General features: G+C 49.4%; 1 protein-coding gene across 2 annotated transcripts in view; it reads left to right on the forward strand.

Moving 5' to 3' along the window:
- Window positions 1-2006: 2006 nt before the first annotated feature.
- The window catches only part of SCARB2 (scavenger receptor class B member 2), an 81171-nt gene continuing 67937 nt past the window's right edge, over window positions 2007-15240 (forward strand). Inside the window, exons 1-2 of one of the 2 annotated variants that reach the window (XM_040417959.1) lie at window positions 2007-2326; window positions 3626-3783. In XM_040417959.1, the coding sequence (XP_040273893.1) occupies window positions 2210-2326; window positions 3626-3783 (275 nt within the window). In that variant the 5' untranslated portion in view covers window positions 2007-2209. The remainder of the gene's footprint in view (window positions 2327-3625; window positions 3784-15240) is intronic. The other variant, XM_040417958.1, reaches the window with a different exon arrangement.

Raw genomic sequence — 15240 nt, forward strand, 5'->3', positions numbered from 1 at the left:
TGCCAGAGGCAGGGCCATCAGCCTGCCAAAGCCGCTAAAATTTAAAATTTATGCCAGTCGTCTGCCATAAATGACAATTAAATTCTACTCCAGCTAGCGGCACACGGACTGCCAAATAAAACTTGGCAAACGACTACTCCTGACAGGGGCTGAAGTAGTCTTTCTCTCCAGGCGCACGGACTGCTGTAGATTCGCCTTATTTATGATAAGGTGCACGCCTTGTGAGAAATTCGCCAAATCTTACAGCAGCGCAAATGCCAGTCTTAGTAAATCCCCCTCATTCACTTTTTACAATGCATTTTTTTTGTCACAATTTTTTATTGCAAAAAAATAATAATAATGCACCGTGTAAACCCAGCCCCACCGTAACCAATTTAGACAATGTAAGGCTACTTTCACACTTGCGTTTTTCTTTTCCGGCATAGAGTTCCGTCACAGGGGCTCTATACCGGAAAATAACTGATCAGGCATATCCCCATGCACTCTGAATGGAGAGTAATCCGTTCAGTTTGCATCAGGATGTCTTCAGTTCAGTCGTTTTGACTGATCAGGCAAAAGAGAAAACCGTAGCATGCTACGGTTTTATCTCCGGCGAAAAAAACTGAAGACTTGCCTGAATGCCGGATCCGGCATTTTTTTCCATAGGAATGTATTAGTGCCGGATCCGGCATTCAAAATACCGGAATGCCGGATCCGTCCTTCCGGTCTGCGCATGCGCAGACCTTTAAAAACGAAAAAAAAAAAAAACGGATCCGTTTTGCCTGATGACACCGGAAAAACGGATCCGGTATTGCAATGCATTTTTCTGACTGATCAGGCATTTTTCTGACTGATCAGGATCCTGATCAGTCTGAAAAATGCCTGATCAGTCAGAAAAAATGACATCCGTTTGCATACAGTTTGCCTGATCAGGCAGTCAGTTCAGGCAACGGAACTGCCTGCCGGAATCAAACAACGCAAGTGTGAAAGTACCCTAAAGCATCATGACAATAAGTGGCCGATGAAAATGGGTCTTTGTCGGTAAGCTACCACTAATGTGCGGGCCCCCCAGAGTGTTTAATGGCACCATATATGTCATATATATGTTTAGGTTGGTTTTCTCCTCCCCCCTTATATTTTGCAGATTTTACCTCAAGTTTGTGCAAATCCAGTTATCAGCTGTTTTTTTCTGGTTAACCTGTGAGCTGCAGTGACAGCCAGGATCACAGCTGATTGGTTGATGCTGTTGCTGAGGGTGATTTCAAGGCCTCTGGTTGGTGGCTGTACCTGTGGTGGGAAACTTCTAGTCCTTAAATTGCGGGTTCGGTGGCGCTTCTGGGCCAGTGTTAAGAAGACCAGATCGTCGCCCCGCCATCCCGCCCCTTTTTATTGCTAATGTCGCTTTGCTTTATTAGAGGGGCGGAGTGGATTTTGTTAATGAAATTAATGGTTTTAATTTTGAATTTATTAAAGTATGTTAATTTTTAATTGGTTACCCTTAATAAAGCATTGCGGCCATTTTTATTCCACAATAAAGTGTTTGTCATCATTTATTAGAGGTTAAGGATGTTTTTATTAAAGTTGAAGGGTGTCATTTGCATCCATGTGTAAGGACAGGGATGAGGAAGACCACAGTGTGGTAGGAAGGACGCGGTTGTAAATGACGCCCGGTGTCAGGGTGGCCAGACGTCCGGATTTTAGACTCCTGGTCCTCCGTCCGGCACAAGTTCTCCTTTTTTGTTGTACAGGGTGACAGGACGGTTGGCTCTGGAAATGGTGGGTCTGTGACTGACACAGGAAGAGGCCATGAAGAATCATGGCTGGTCAGGCAACCTGGTGGGGGGGGGGGGCAGTGGAAGAGACTGGTATCAGTGTGGCATTCTAGCTGGCAGTGCTAGGAACTCAATGACTTCTAATAACGTCCTCCTGAGCTGCTGTCTGCCAGTAACCGTGTGCAGCCTCCAAGCTCGGCTCCACATAGAAGCAGGCGTCATTGTCCTGCGCCCTGAGGGGGGAAAGAAGCTCCACGAAGCTGGGAATATGAAAGTGAAATAGGCCTGACACCATATTACACGGAGACTGGGCGGACGCTGCTATTGGGCGAGGCGTGACCTCCAGCCTGTAAACAGCACAGTCCTGGCGAGTAGCATGTAGTGCTGCTGTGCCCTCACAGGACTGAAGTCGCCTGCTGTCACCGGGTGTCGCTCCTGCTGGGACCAGTGCGGAGGCTATGGCGCGCTGGGCCATGTACTCCTGCGGCGCGCTGTCTCTGCTGCTGCTCATTGTCAGTGTGGTGCTGCTGCTGGCGCACACCTTCATGGAGACTGTGGAGGGACAGGTGAAGAAGGTCGGTATCTGCCTCATACACTGTATTCTACTTTGTCACTTCTCCCAAGACCCTGTAAAATTCCTTGACATTAGGGCAACTACAAGAAACCCCAAAATTCAAGGTCTTCCCCAGGCTAAGCTTGAGGGTAGCTGTACAGGGGTGCAAGTTTACTAACAAAATCTATGCAGATTTCTGTGTGGTTTTCTGTGCGTTTCCGGACCTAAGCAGCGTTTTTTACTTGCGATTTTTGGTTTGGATTTGATGTAGGTCTCAAGATCTGTTCAGATTGTCAGTGCAGATTCTGTATCGAAAACCGGACCCAATCTGCGCTGAAACCACCTCGCCAGTGTGCAGTTTATGCGGCCAAGGGTTTTTGTCATTCGTTTTTTCAAGACCGCGCCAAGAATGTGCGGGTCCATTCTTGGTGCTGGTACCGTCACAACGCAATAGGAGGAGCCTGCTCTATTCAGTGGCGCTAAACCTAGAGCGGGTCTGCATGAAAGCCCACGGCAGAAACCGCGCCATGGCATGGGGCAGATTTTCAGATCCACAGCATGCTGATTCCACGGATTTCACCCGTTCAGTGCCTAGGGTTGATGTGAGTGATGAGGCATCAGAACGTGCCATTATTTCATTTCCGAGGATACAATTCTGGCGTACGGATACTTGGGGGCAGACTTGCGAACGTGTGCGGCCCTTGGCCGTGCTGCGCCCACAAATTGCGGGCCGCAATGCACGAACACCCACCGTGGGGCAGCCGCAGCAGATCGTGGACCCATTCATTTTAATGGGTCCACGATCCGGCCGTTCCGCAAAAAGATAGAACATGTCCTATCTTTTTGCAGAACGGAAGTACGGAACGAAACCCAACGGAAGCACTCCGTAGTTCTCCCGTAGGGTTCCATTCCATGCTTCCATTCTGCATCTCCGGATTTGCGGACCCATTGAAGTGAATGGGTCCGCATCCGTGATGCGGAATGCCCACGGAATGGTGGGTCCGCAATACGGCTACGGAGCGCACACCTTCGTGTGCAATAAGCCTAAAAGTGTAAGGACCTTCATCAAAGGACCAGTTTGGGTAAAATTGGTATCTTGGGTTTCGATCAGGGCCTGAGGGGGCGATACATGGCACAGGGTTGCTAATTTGACGATACCTGTAGACCTGTGGCCTCACTGTCACCCTAGAGAAAGATCTGCCACGGCCTCTCCTGGTTTCAGTAGAACCTTTCACACCCTGGACCATACAGCTGAACTGTATTTTCTACCAGATCACTTACATGTATGACATGTTTTGTAATTCTATACATTTTATTCCAGGCTACAGTATTAAAGAATGGGACCGAGGTCTTCAATAACTGGGTAAACCCCCCTCCTCCAATCTACATGCAATTCTATTTTTTTAACGTAACTAACCCACTGGAGGTCCTGGATGGAGAGAAGCCTGTGGTAGATGAAATTGGCCCCTATACTTACCGGTAAGTGGAATTATATAAAATGTAGGGTTAATTTGATATGCTTGCTGCAACGCACAGACGATATACAGTTTATTGAATGGATGATTTTACCAGTTTACCTCTGGTGACAATTTTTTTTAAATTATTTCTTTTAACTCACTTTGGCCTAGAAATAATTATTTTTCAGTGGTCTTTATAAAAAAATCTTCACGTTTTCCCTCTGTAGCTTTCACTTTCAGTTCATCTGCAGACTGTTGCTTTCTGCTTACACAGTGAATCTGTCAGAAAGCTGCTCTGATGGCTCGATCTGTAGCCCTTAGGCTACATGCACATGACCGTATGTATTTTGCAGTCCGCAAAATGCGGATCCACCAAAAATACAGATGACGTCCATGTGACATCCGTGTTGCATTCTTTTTTTTTTGCGGATCCATTGTAACAATGCCTATCCTTGTCCACAAAACGGACAAGAATAAGACATGCATATATTTTTTGCGGGGCTACGGAACGGACATACGGATGTGGAGAGCACACGGTGTGCTGTCCACATTTTTTGCGGACCCATTAAAATAAATGGGTCCACATCCTATCTGTAAAAAAAACAAAACGGAACAGACATGGAAACAAAGTACATTCATGTGCATGAGGTCTTATCTGTACTTTTCTAACAGCTTAGGCTACTTTCACACCTGCGTTAGGTGCGGATCCGTCTGGTATCTGCACAGACAGATCCGCACCTATAATGCAAACGCTGGTATCCATTCAGAACGAATCCGTTTGCATTTTTTTTTGGTTCATGATAATGTTAACGGATCCGTTTTGACTTACACTGAAAGTCAATAGGAGGCGGATCCGTTTTCAATTGCACCATATTGTGTCAGTGAAAACGGATCTGTCCCCATTGACTTACATTGTAAGTCAGGAGGGATCCGTTTGGCTCCGCATCGTCAGGCGGACATCAAAATGTTGCAAGCAGCTTTTTGGTGTCCGCCTCCAGCAGTGGCGACTCTAGGAACAATACACTGCGTGCAGAATTATTAGGCAAATGAGTATTTTGACCACATCATCCTCTTTATGCATGTTGTCTTACTCCAAGCTGTATAGGCTCGAAAGCCTACTACCAATTAGGCATATTAGGTGATGTGCATCTCTGTAATGAGAAGGGGTGTGGTCTAATGACATCAACACCCTATATTAGATGTGCATAATTATTAGGCAACTTCCTTTCCTTTGGCAAAATGGGTCAAAATGTCACGGAACCATGAACCAGACGTACAACAAGAGATAAGTGAAAATAAGAAGGCTTTATTGAAAATAAAGCTGTAAAGCAAAAGTCCAAACGAATGGTGAAACCGAAGCAGAGTCTTTGAGAGGCCAGAGATCAGGAACCAGAAGGGTAGTCAGACGAAGCCAGGATCAGGAACCAGCAGGGTAGTCAGACGAAGCCAGGATCAGGAACCAGCAGGGTAGTCAGACGAAACCAGGATCAGGAACCAGAAGCAGCAGCAGTCTTAGAAGCATGTGAACACAGGAGGACCAAGCAAGGAACTGAAGCCACAGACCTCCTATATATATGAGCTAGGCATCCAGCTCCTCCCAGTGGGAAGGAGGAGCCGCAGGGTGGAAGGCTACAAGAAACCCAGAAACCAAGATGGCCGCCAGCACATGTCAAACGAAGGAGAACAGCAAGAAGGTAAGACCATGACAGTACCTCCCCCTCAAGGGCCCCTCCTCCGCGGAGCAAAAAACGGTTTCTGAGGGAAGCGTGCGTGGAAGGCTCGGAGCAAGGCAGGAGCATGGACATCTGCGGAGGGAACCCAGGAACGCTCCTCTGGACCATAACCACGCCAATGGACCAAAAACTGCACCCGACCGCGGACCAGGCGTGAGTCCAGGATATTGCTCACCTCATACTCCTCATGATTGCCCACTCGGACCGGACGAGGCCGAGGAACCGAGGAAGTGAAACGATTACACACCAGTGGCTTCAACAGGGAGACATGAAACACGTTAGAGATCCGCATGCCAGGAGGAAGCGCAAGGGCATAGGCTACCGGGTTTACCCTGCGAAGCACTCGGAAGGGACCAACAAAGCGAGGCGCCAGCTTGGGAGTGGGCACTCGAAGGTTGAGGTTGCGGGTGGACAACCATACACGGTCTCCGACCTGGTAGGAAGGAGCAGGCGCTCGTCTGCGATCAGCCCGGAGTCTCTGGCGCTGCGCAGAGGCCTCAAGGGACTTCTGGATCTGTACCCAAGAAGCACGTAGGACGGAAAGGTGATCCTCCACCGCCGGAATATCCTGGGGAGAGAATACCTCCGTTAACACGGCAGGTTGGAACCCATAATTGGCCATGAAGGGAGACGTCCCAGAGGAAGAGTTCACCGCCGTGTTCCTGGCAAACTCAGCCCAAGGCAGAAGGTCAACCCAATTGTCTTGGTGATCGGAGACATAGCAACGAAGGAATTGCTCCAAGGCCTGATTGGATCGTTCTGCGGCCCCATTGGACTGAGGGTGGTAGGCCGAGGAGAAGGAGAGATGAATCCCCAACTGGGAGCAAAAGGCGCGCCAGAACCTGGACACAAACTGACTCCCCCGATCCGACACAATCTCCTTGGGCAAACCGTGCAACCGGAAGACCTCCCTGGCAAAAATCGTGGCCAACTCTTGTGCAGAGGGTAACTTCTTGAGAGGAACACAGTGGCACATTTTGGAAAACCGATCCACAATCATGAGAATGACCGTATGGCCTCGGGATGCAGGGAGGTCCACAATGAAATCCATCCCCAGGTGTGACCATGGGCGCTCCCCGGTGGCTATGGGTTGCAGAAGGCCCAACGGAAGGTGCCGAGGGGACTTACTCTGGGCACAAACGGAGCATGCCGCTACATATGCGGCGATGTCGGAACGTAGGGAAGGCCACCAGAACAGACGTGAAACAGCCCAGGACAGCTGATTCTTTCCAGGATGCCCCGCGGTCTTGGAGTTATGGTAGGTTCGCAACAACCGAGTGCGCAACTCCTCAGGCACAAAACATCTGCCGTTGGGTCTCCCAGAGGGAGCACCAGATTGAGCCGCCAAAATCTGCTCACCCAGGGGAGAGGTCAGGCTGGTGCGAATGGCGGCCAGGATCTGATTCGGAGGTATGACCGAAGTCGGAATCGACTCCTCCCTGGACAGCTCGGAGTACTGCCGTGATAGGGCATCCGCCCTGATGTTCTTGGAACCGGGTAGGTAGGAGACCACGTAATTAAAACGTGACAAGAACAGAGCCCATCTGGCCTGACGTGGTGTCAATCTCTTGGCCTCAGAAAGGTAGGTCAGATTCTTATGGTCCGTCAGGATGAGAACCGGAACCACCGAACCCTCGAGCAAGTGCCTCCATTCTTTAAGGGCCTGCACGATGGCCAATAACTCCCTGTCACCAATCTGATAGTTGCACTCCGCGGAAGACAGTTTCCGGGAGTAAAACCCACAAGGAAGCAGAGGACCCTCTGGTGTTCTACGCTGAGACAGAAGGGCGCCTACTCCCGTCTCAGACGCGTCCACCTCGAGGACAAAGGGCAACCCAGGGTTGGGATGCGACAGAATCGGAGCCGACACAAAAGCGGACTTTAGGGCCTCAAAAGCTCGGATGGCCTCGAGCGGCCAGACCTGGGAATTACTGCCCTTCCTGGTCAGATCCGTGAGAGGCTTGGCCAGCATGGAAAAGTCCCTGATGAACTTCCGATAATAATTGGCGAAGCCCAAAAAGCGCTGCAGGGAACGAAGACCACTGGGCTGGGGCCACTGTAAGACAGCCGAAACCTTCTCAGGATCCATGGAGAACCCCTCAGCGGAAATGATGTAACCTAAGAAGGTTACCTGGGATCGATGAAATTCGCATTTCTCAAGCTTACCGAACAGCTTGTTCTCTCGTAACCGTTGCAACACTCGTCTGACATCCAGAATGTGGGCCTCCATGGATTCAGAATATACCAAGATGTCATCCAAATAGACCACCACACACTGCTGCAACAGGTCACGGAAAACATCGTTGATGAATTCCTGAAAGACTGCGGGCGCATTGCACAACCCAAAGGGCATAACCAAGGATTCATAATGACCGGTCCTGGTGTTAAACGCGGTCTTCCACTCATCGCCCGCCTTGATCCTTACCAGGTTATATGCCGCCCTCAGGTCGAGTTTGGTAAAGACCGTGGCCCCTTTAAGGCGATCGAACAGCTCGGAAATCAAGGGTATCGGGTAAGCGTTCTTGATCGTGATGCGATTGAGACCCCTGTAATCGATGCAAGGCCTCAACTCACCGCCCTTCTTTTTCACAAAGAAAAATCCAGCCCCTGCCGGGGACGAGGATTTGCGAATGTGTCCGCGTGAAAGCGCCTCCCTCACGTACTCCTCCATGGCCTCATTCTCCGCTACCGACAGTGGATAGACTTTGCCACGAGGAGGAACGGCACCAGGTTGTAACTCTATGGCACAATCGTATGGGCGGTGCGGAGGTAGGGCAACCGCGCGCACCTTATCGAATACATCCCGGTACTCCTCGTATTCAGGAGGCAACAGAGAGTCCGAGGAAGTACACAGCAACTTGACAGACCCATGGATGCAACTAGCCCCACACTGCGGTGACCACGAGAGGATCTCGGCCGATCTCCAATCGAAAGTCGGATTATGCTTCTGGAGCCAGGGGTACCCCAAGACCACCGAGTAGTGTGGAGACGAAATAACCTGGAGACAGACCGACTCTCTGTGAACGGCACTAATGGCTATCCCCACTGGAAGGGTCTCATGAGTCACGTGTGACGACAGAAGGGGTCTGCCGTCTATCGCCTCAAGAGCCAGTGGGGAACCTCGAGCCTGCAGAGGAATGGAATTGGCGGCAGCGAACACACTATCAATGAACAAACCACGAGCACCAGAGTCCACCAACGCCTGGGTCGTCGTTGAGCCCCCGACCCAGGAGAGGACAACAGTGATCAGTGGTTTGTCAACACGGGAAACCGGGGACGAGGAGACTCCACCCAAGATCTGCCCCTGACAGGATCTCAGGTACGAGCGTTTCCCGGACAGTTCGGACATGTCAACCGAAAATGCCCACCGAGACCACAGTACATGCATCGACCCTCGCGTCTCCGGAGTACCCTCTCCCCCTCGGACAGGCGAGCAAACCCCAGCTGCATGGGTTCACCCCCAGACAAGTCATCCCCAGGAGGCGTGGGAGGAGAGGGAGGCACGTGTGGGACAGCAAACGTAGGCGCCAATCTGTTAGAAGACCTCCGCAGGCTCTCCTTAAAGGAAGGTCTCTCCCTGAGTCTGGTGTCAATCAAAATCAGGAAAGAAATAAGAGACTCGAGCTCCACTGGTAGGTCCTTAGCTGCAACCTCATCCTTCAAGGCATCCGAGAGACCATGAGAGAAAGCAGCGACCAGAGCCTCATTATTCCAGCCCACCTCTGCTGCCAGGGTACGAAACTCAATGGCGTATTCAGCTACGGATCGTGAACGCTGTCTGATGGACATAAGGAGCTTCGCAGCAGAGGCAGCACGAGCCGGCACATCGAATACCTTCCGAAGAGAAGCAACAAAACCGGAAAACTCGGCAACCACCGGATTGTTGTTCTCCCATAAAGGGCTGGCCCAGGCCAAGGCCTTGTCCGAGAGCAGCGAGATTAAGAAGCCCACCTTTGATCTCTCAGTAGGAAAGGCATGTGGCAGCAACTCGAAATAAATGCCCACCTGGTTAAGGAAACCTCGGCACTGAGTTGGCTCTCCCCCAAAGCGCTGTGGAAGAGGGGCAGAACCGGTCATACCCCGAAACACCGCAGGCGCAACAACAGGTGTCGGGGTAGACTCTGGCGCAACAACCGGAGCGGCAGTAGGAGCGACAACCGACCCATCGGCAACGGGAGCGAAATGAGCCGTGCGTTCAAGCAGGGTTTGCAACGCCACAGCGAACCGACCCAACAGGTGATCCTGCTGATCAAGTCTGGCAACCAGCATGGGTAGCGAGGATGGCACTGTACCTTCAGAACTCATGGCTTGGTCCTAATGTCACGGAACCATGAACCAGACGTACAACAAGAGATAAGTGAAAATAAGAAGGCTTTATTGAAAATAAAGCTGTAAAGCAAAAGTCCAAACGAATGGTGAAACCGAAGCAGAGTCTTTTGAGAGGCCAGAGATCAGGAACCAGAAGGGTAGTCAGACGAAGCCAGGATCAGGAACCAGCAGGGTAGTCAGACGAAGCCAGGATCAGGAACCAGCAGGGTAGTCAGACGAAGCCAGGATCAGGAACCAGCAGGGTAGTCAGACGAAACCAGGATCAGGAACCAGAAGCAGCAGCAGTCTTAGAAGCATGTGAACACAGGAGGACCAAGCAAGGAACTGAAGCCACAGACCTCCTATATATATGAGCTAGGCATCCAGCTCCTCCCAGTGGGAAGGAGGAGCCGCAGGGTGGAAGGCTACAAGAAACCCAGAAACCAAGATGGCCGCCAGCACATGTCAAACGAAGGAGAACAGCAAGAAGGTAAGACCATGACACAAAAGAAGGACTTGACAGGCTCAGAAAAGTCAAAAATAGTGAGATATCTTGCAGAGGGATACAGCACTCTTAAAATTGCAAAGTTTCTGAAGCGTGATCATCGAACAATCAAGCGTTTCATTCAAAATAGTCAACAGGGTCGCAAGAAGCGTGTGGAAAAACCAAGGCGCAAAATAACTGCCTATGAACTGAGAAAAGTCAAGCGTGCAGCTGCCAAGATGCCACTTGCCACCAGTTTGGCCATATTTCAGAGCTGCAACATCACTGGAGTGCCCAAAAGCACAAGGTGTGCAATACTCAGAGACATGGCCAAGTGAAGAAAGGCTGAAAGACGACCACCACTGAACAAGACACACAAGCTGAAACGTCAAGACTGGGCCAAGAAATATCTCAAGACTGATTTTTCTAAGGTTTTATGGACTGATGAAATGAGAGTGAGTCTTGATGGGCCAGATGGATGGGCCCGTGGCTGGATTGGTAAAGGGCAGAGAGCTCCAGTCCGACTCAGACACCAGCAAGGTGGAGGTGGAGTACTGGTTTGGGCTGGTATCATCAAAGATGAGCTTGTGGGGCCTTTTTGGGTTGAGGATGGAGTCAAGTTCAACTCCCAGTCCTACTGCCAGTTTCTGGAAGACACCTTCTTCAAGCAGTGGTACAGGAAGAAGTCTGCATCCTTCAAGAAAAACATGATTTTCATGCAGGACAATGCTCCATCACACGCGTCCAAGTACTCCACAGCGTGGCTGGCAAGAAAGGGTATAAAAGAAGAAAATCTAATGACATGGCCTCCTTGTTCACCTGATCTGAACCCCATTGAGAACCTGTGGTCCATCATCAAATGTGAGATTTACAAGGAGGGAAAACAGTACACCTCTCTGAACAGTGTCTGGGAGGCTGTGGTTGCTGCTGCACGCAATGTTGATGGTGAACAGATCAAAACACTGACAGAATCCATGGATGGCAGGCTTTTGAGTGTCCTTGCAAAGAAAGGTGGCTAAATTGGTCACTGATTTGTTTTTGTTTTGTTTTTGAATGTCAGAAATGTATATTTGTGAATGTTGAGATGTTATATTGGTTTCACTGGTAAAAATAAATAATTGAAATGGGTATATATTTGTTTTTTGTTAAGTTGCCTAATAATTATGCACAGTAATAGTCACCTACACACACAGATATCCCCCTAAAATAGCTAAAACTAAAAACAAACTAAAAACTACTTCCAAAAATATTCAGCTTTGATATTAATGAGTTTTTTGGGTTCATTGAGAACATGGTTGTTGTTCAATAATAAAATTAATCCTCAAAAATACAACTTGCCTAATAATTCTGCACTCCCTGTATATAGGGGGGGCACAAAGATACCACAGTCAAAAATGGGGGGGGCAAAAACAAAATAAGTATATATAAATAAGATTACAAAATACGAGAGAATTGCGGTATGCAGGGATACATTTATAATAAAACAATTTACTTACAAAAGAAGCTATTCAGTCGTCTGCTGTGCCGTCCTCTGCTTGCTTCCGCGGATTCTTTCCCCTTCTTTCTGTCTCTCGTCAGTGCGCAGGCGTACTGTTATGGTGGATCTGTGGAAGACACACTGTTATGGGGGCATCTGTGGATGACACTGTTATTATGCCTCTCATTAGCCCTCATTATGCCTCTCATCACTCCCATATCAGCCCCCATGCCTCTCATTAGCCCCCATATCAGCCCTTATGCCTCATTAGCCCCATTATAAGCCCTTATGCCTCATTAGCCCCCATTATTCCTCTCATTAGCCCTCATTATGCCTCTCATCACTCCCATATCAGCCCCCACGCCTCTCATTAGCCCCCATATCAACCCTTATGCCTCATTAGCCCCCATATCAGCCCTTATGCCTCATTAGCCCCCATATCAGCCCTTATGCCTCATTAGCCCCATTATAAGCCCTTATGCCTCATTAGCCCCCATTATTCCTCTCATTAGCCCTCATTATGCCTCTCATCACTCCCATATCAGCCCTTATGCCTCATTAGCCCCCATATCAGCCCTTATGCCTCATTAGCCCCCATATCAGCCCTTATGCCTCATTAGCCCCCATATCAGCCCTTATGCCTCATTAGCCCCCATTATAAGCCCTTATGCCTCATTAGCCCCTATTATTCCTCTTATTAGCCCCTATTATGCCTCTTATCACCCCCATATCAGCCCCCATGCCTCTCATTAGCCCCCATATCAGCCCTTATGCCTCGTTAGCCCCCATTATAAGCCCTTATGCCTCATTGGCCCCCATTATTCCTCTTATTAGCCCCCATATGCCTCATTAGCTCCCATATGCCTCATTAGCCCCCATTTATGCCTCTAATAGTCTAATTAGCCCCCATGGTGCCTCTCATTAGCCCCCATGATGCCTCTCATTAGCCCCCATGATGCCTCATTAGCCCCATTAAGCTTCTAATAGTCTAATTAGCCCCCATTATGCCTCTCATTAGCCCTTATTATGCCCCCAGAAGCCTCATTTTTTATAAAATAAAAAAACACTTACCTCTCCTGCTCCTGGACGCCGCCTGCAATTTTCTTTCTCCTCAGTCGACTGTGCTCTGAACTGGCGCGCACAGCGTGAGGTCACAGAGCGCCCTCACGCTGTGCGCAGCCCTGCACAGCCGACAGCCAAGGACCAGGAAGCGGTAAGTACATAGCGTTCACCACTTCCTGGTCCTTCGGTACTAATGAGCGCTTCCATAATGGAAGCGCTCATTAGTATTCACCGGCCATTGGGCAGAGCAGCTCCTTTGGGGAATCAGCGGGGGGGCACCCGGGGGGGCAAAGAATAACATAGGGGGGGCAATTGCCCCCCCTCGCCCCCCTGTAGCGACTCCACTAGCCTCCAGAGAGGAATGGAGGCTGAACGGAGGCAAACTGATGCATTCTGAACGGATCCTTATCCAAACAGAATGCATTGGGGCTAAACTGATCCATTTTGGACCGCTTGTGAGAGCCCTGAAACGGATCTCACAGGCGGACCCAGAAATGGCAGTGTGAAAGTAGCCTTAGAAATGCTCATCACAGCTAAGTTCTTAGCAGTTTGATAAGAATGTAGCTTAAAGGGAAGGTGCCACCATTTTTTTTTTTTTTGCCAGTTAAAATGATATTTATTTTCTGATTGCAGTTTTTTTTAATTCTATTTCTTGAACATGATTATGGGGGTGACCATCTTGCCTGAGCTGTTCTTAACAGCATTTAGAAATATGCTTTACATTAGCCCCATGGTCCATAGGCACAATGGACAGAAGCTGATTCTTTGAGGAGCGTTTTCTAGGCATTCTCTGTGACCTGTGCAGAGGTCAGGAGGGAGCTGATAAGCTGTGATATCACCTGTTGTGAATGGTGGATCCTGTGTTATCTATGTGTAAGTCATATCTGTCATTCTAATCCCGCCTGTAATTATAAGGATATAACTACAAAAAAGTGATCTGCACAGGCCAATTAGTGCTGTTTATTATTAAGCTTAGTGGCCACTGCAAAAACGGCAGTATTTTTTTTAACCTGTTAGTGACCGCTGCTTTTTTACGGCATTCACTAACAGGCCTTAAAGGGGTTATGCCATCTTAGACAATAGGGGCATATCGCTAGGATATGCCCCCATTGTCTGATAGATGTGGGACCCGCACCTACAAGGAGAACGGAGCTGTGGAGAGTTGTGGCTGGAGGACCCCGGATTTCCCGGGGTCCGTCCACCACCAGGCGCAGCTCCCCGCCTCTCCCATTGAAGTGAATGGGAGCACACCTGAGCCAGCTCTCAGCTATTTTCGGCGGCTCCATAGAAATGAATGGAGGGTGGCTGTGCATGCGCAGTGCGCCCTCCTCAAGCTTCTCTGCTCCGTTCTCCTTTTAGGTGCGGGTCCCAGAGGTGGGACCCACACCTATCAGACAATGGGGGCATATTCTAGCGATATGCCCCCATTGTCTAAGATGGGATAACCCCTTTAAGCTAAGCCCTAGTCGCAGCGCTGCTCAGCTCTCCTGTGCAGCAGAGAGTGGGGGCTCAGCTCTCACGTGAGACCTGGGCTCCTGCCCTAGCAGCCCAGATCAGAAGAAGCAATGATCCAGGCTGTTTAACCCCTTAGATGCCCTGGTCAATAGCGACTGCGCCATCTAAGTAGTTTAGAGGAACGGGGCTCCCTCTGTGAACCATCGGCACCCCTGAAAAAGAGATTATGGGTTGCCAAAGACTCCGCATGACAGCCTGGGGCCTAATGAAGGCCCCAGGCCTGCCTTCAGTATATGTGTATTAGGAGTACCTGCTGGTGCCTCTCAGTATAGCACTAACAGTATAATACACTGTACTGCATAAGCATAAGATTGGCTAGCATATTCTTGTAAAAAAAATACAGATTGATAATGGAAAATGACATAAATCCAACCTTTGTATGTTTCTAACCATATGTATATGCAGTTAAACTGATAAGTCCATTTACGTTGTACAGAATCATAAAATACCGACATAGGGTACATCATCTTTAGCTTATTGAATCTCTTTTTTGTCCCAGAAACAGCGATATTCTTGTCTGTAGGCTACTGGGGCTTAGCAGATGTAGCTCATAGACAGGAATGGAGCTGTTTCTGGATAACAGGTATGGTTCAGCTTTAAAACAATTTTTGCCAGTCTCAGCCCCCGGACCTGTGGTGGAAAGGATACTTACCTGGTTCCTGCTACCGGGTTTCGGCTCATTCGGTTCGCTGCGCTCTGGTTTCCTGCTTGTCCGCTTCAGGAATGGATGGGGTCTTGTGTGCTTCGCTGCAGCCAATGACTGACCACAGTTGTGTTGTGTCCCCCTAGCGGCATGCGATCCAGTGACACATGGCCACTCTGGCCAATTACTGGCTGCGCTGCACGTGACCCTTCTACATTCAGGACAAGCTGGGGGGCGGAGCGTGGTGAACCAAAGAA

The sequence above is a fragment of the Bufo bufo genome, chromosome 2 (assembly GCF_905171765.1).
Source record: "Bufo bufo chromosome 2, aBufBuf1.1, whole genome shotgun sequence".
Classification (NCBI taxonomy): domain Eukaryota; kingdom Metazoa; phylum Chordata; class Amphibia; order Anura; family Bufonidae; genus Bufo; species Bufo bufo.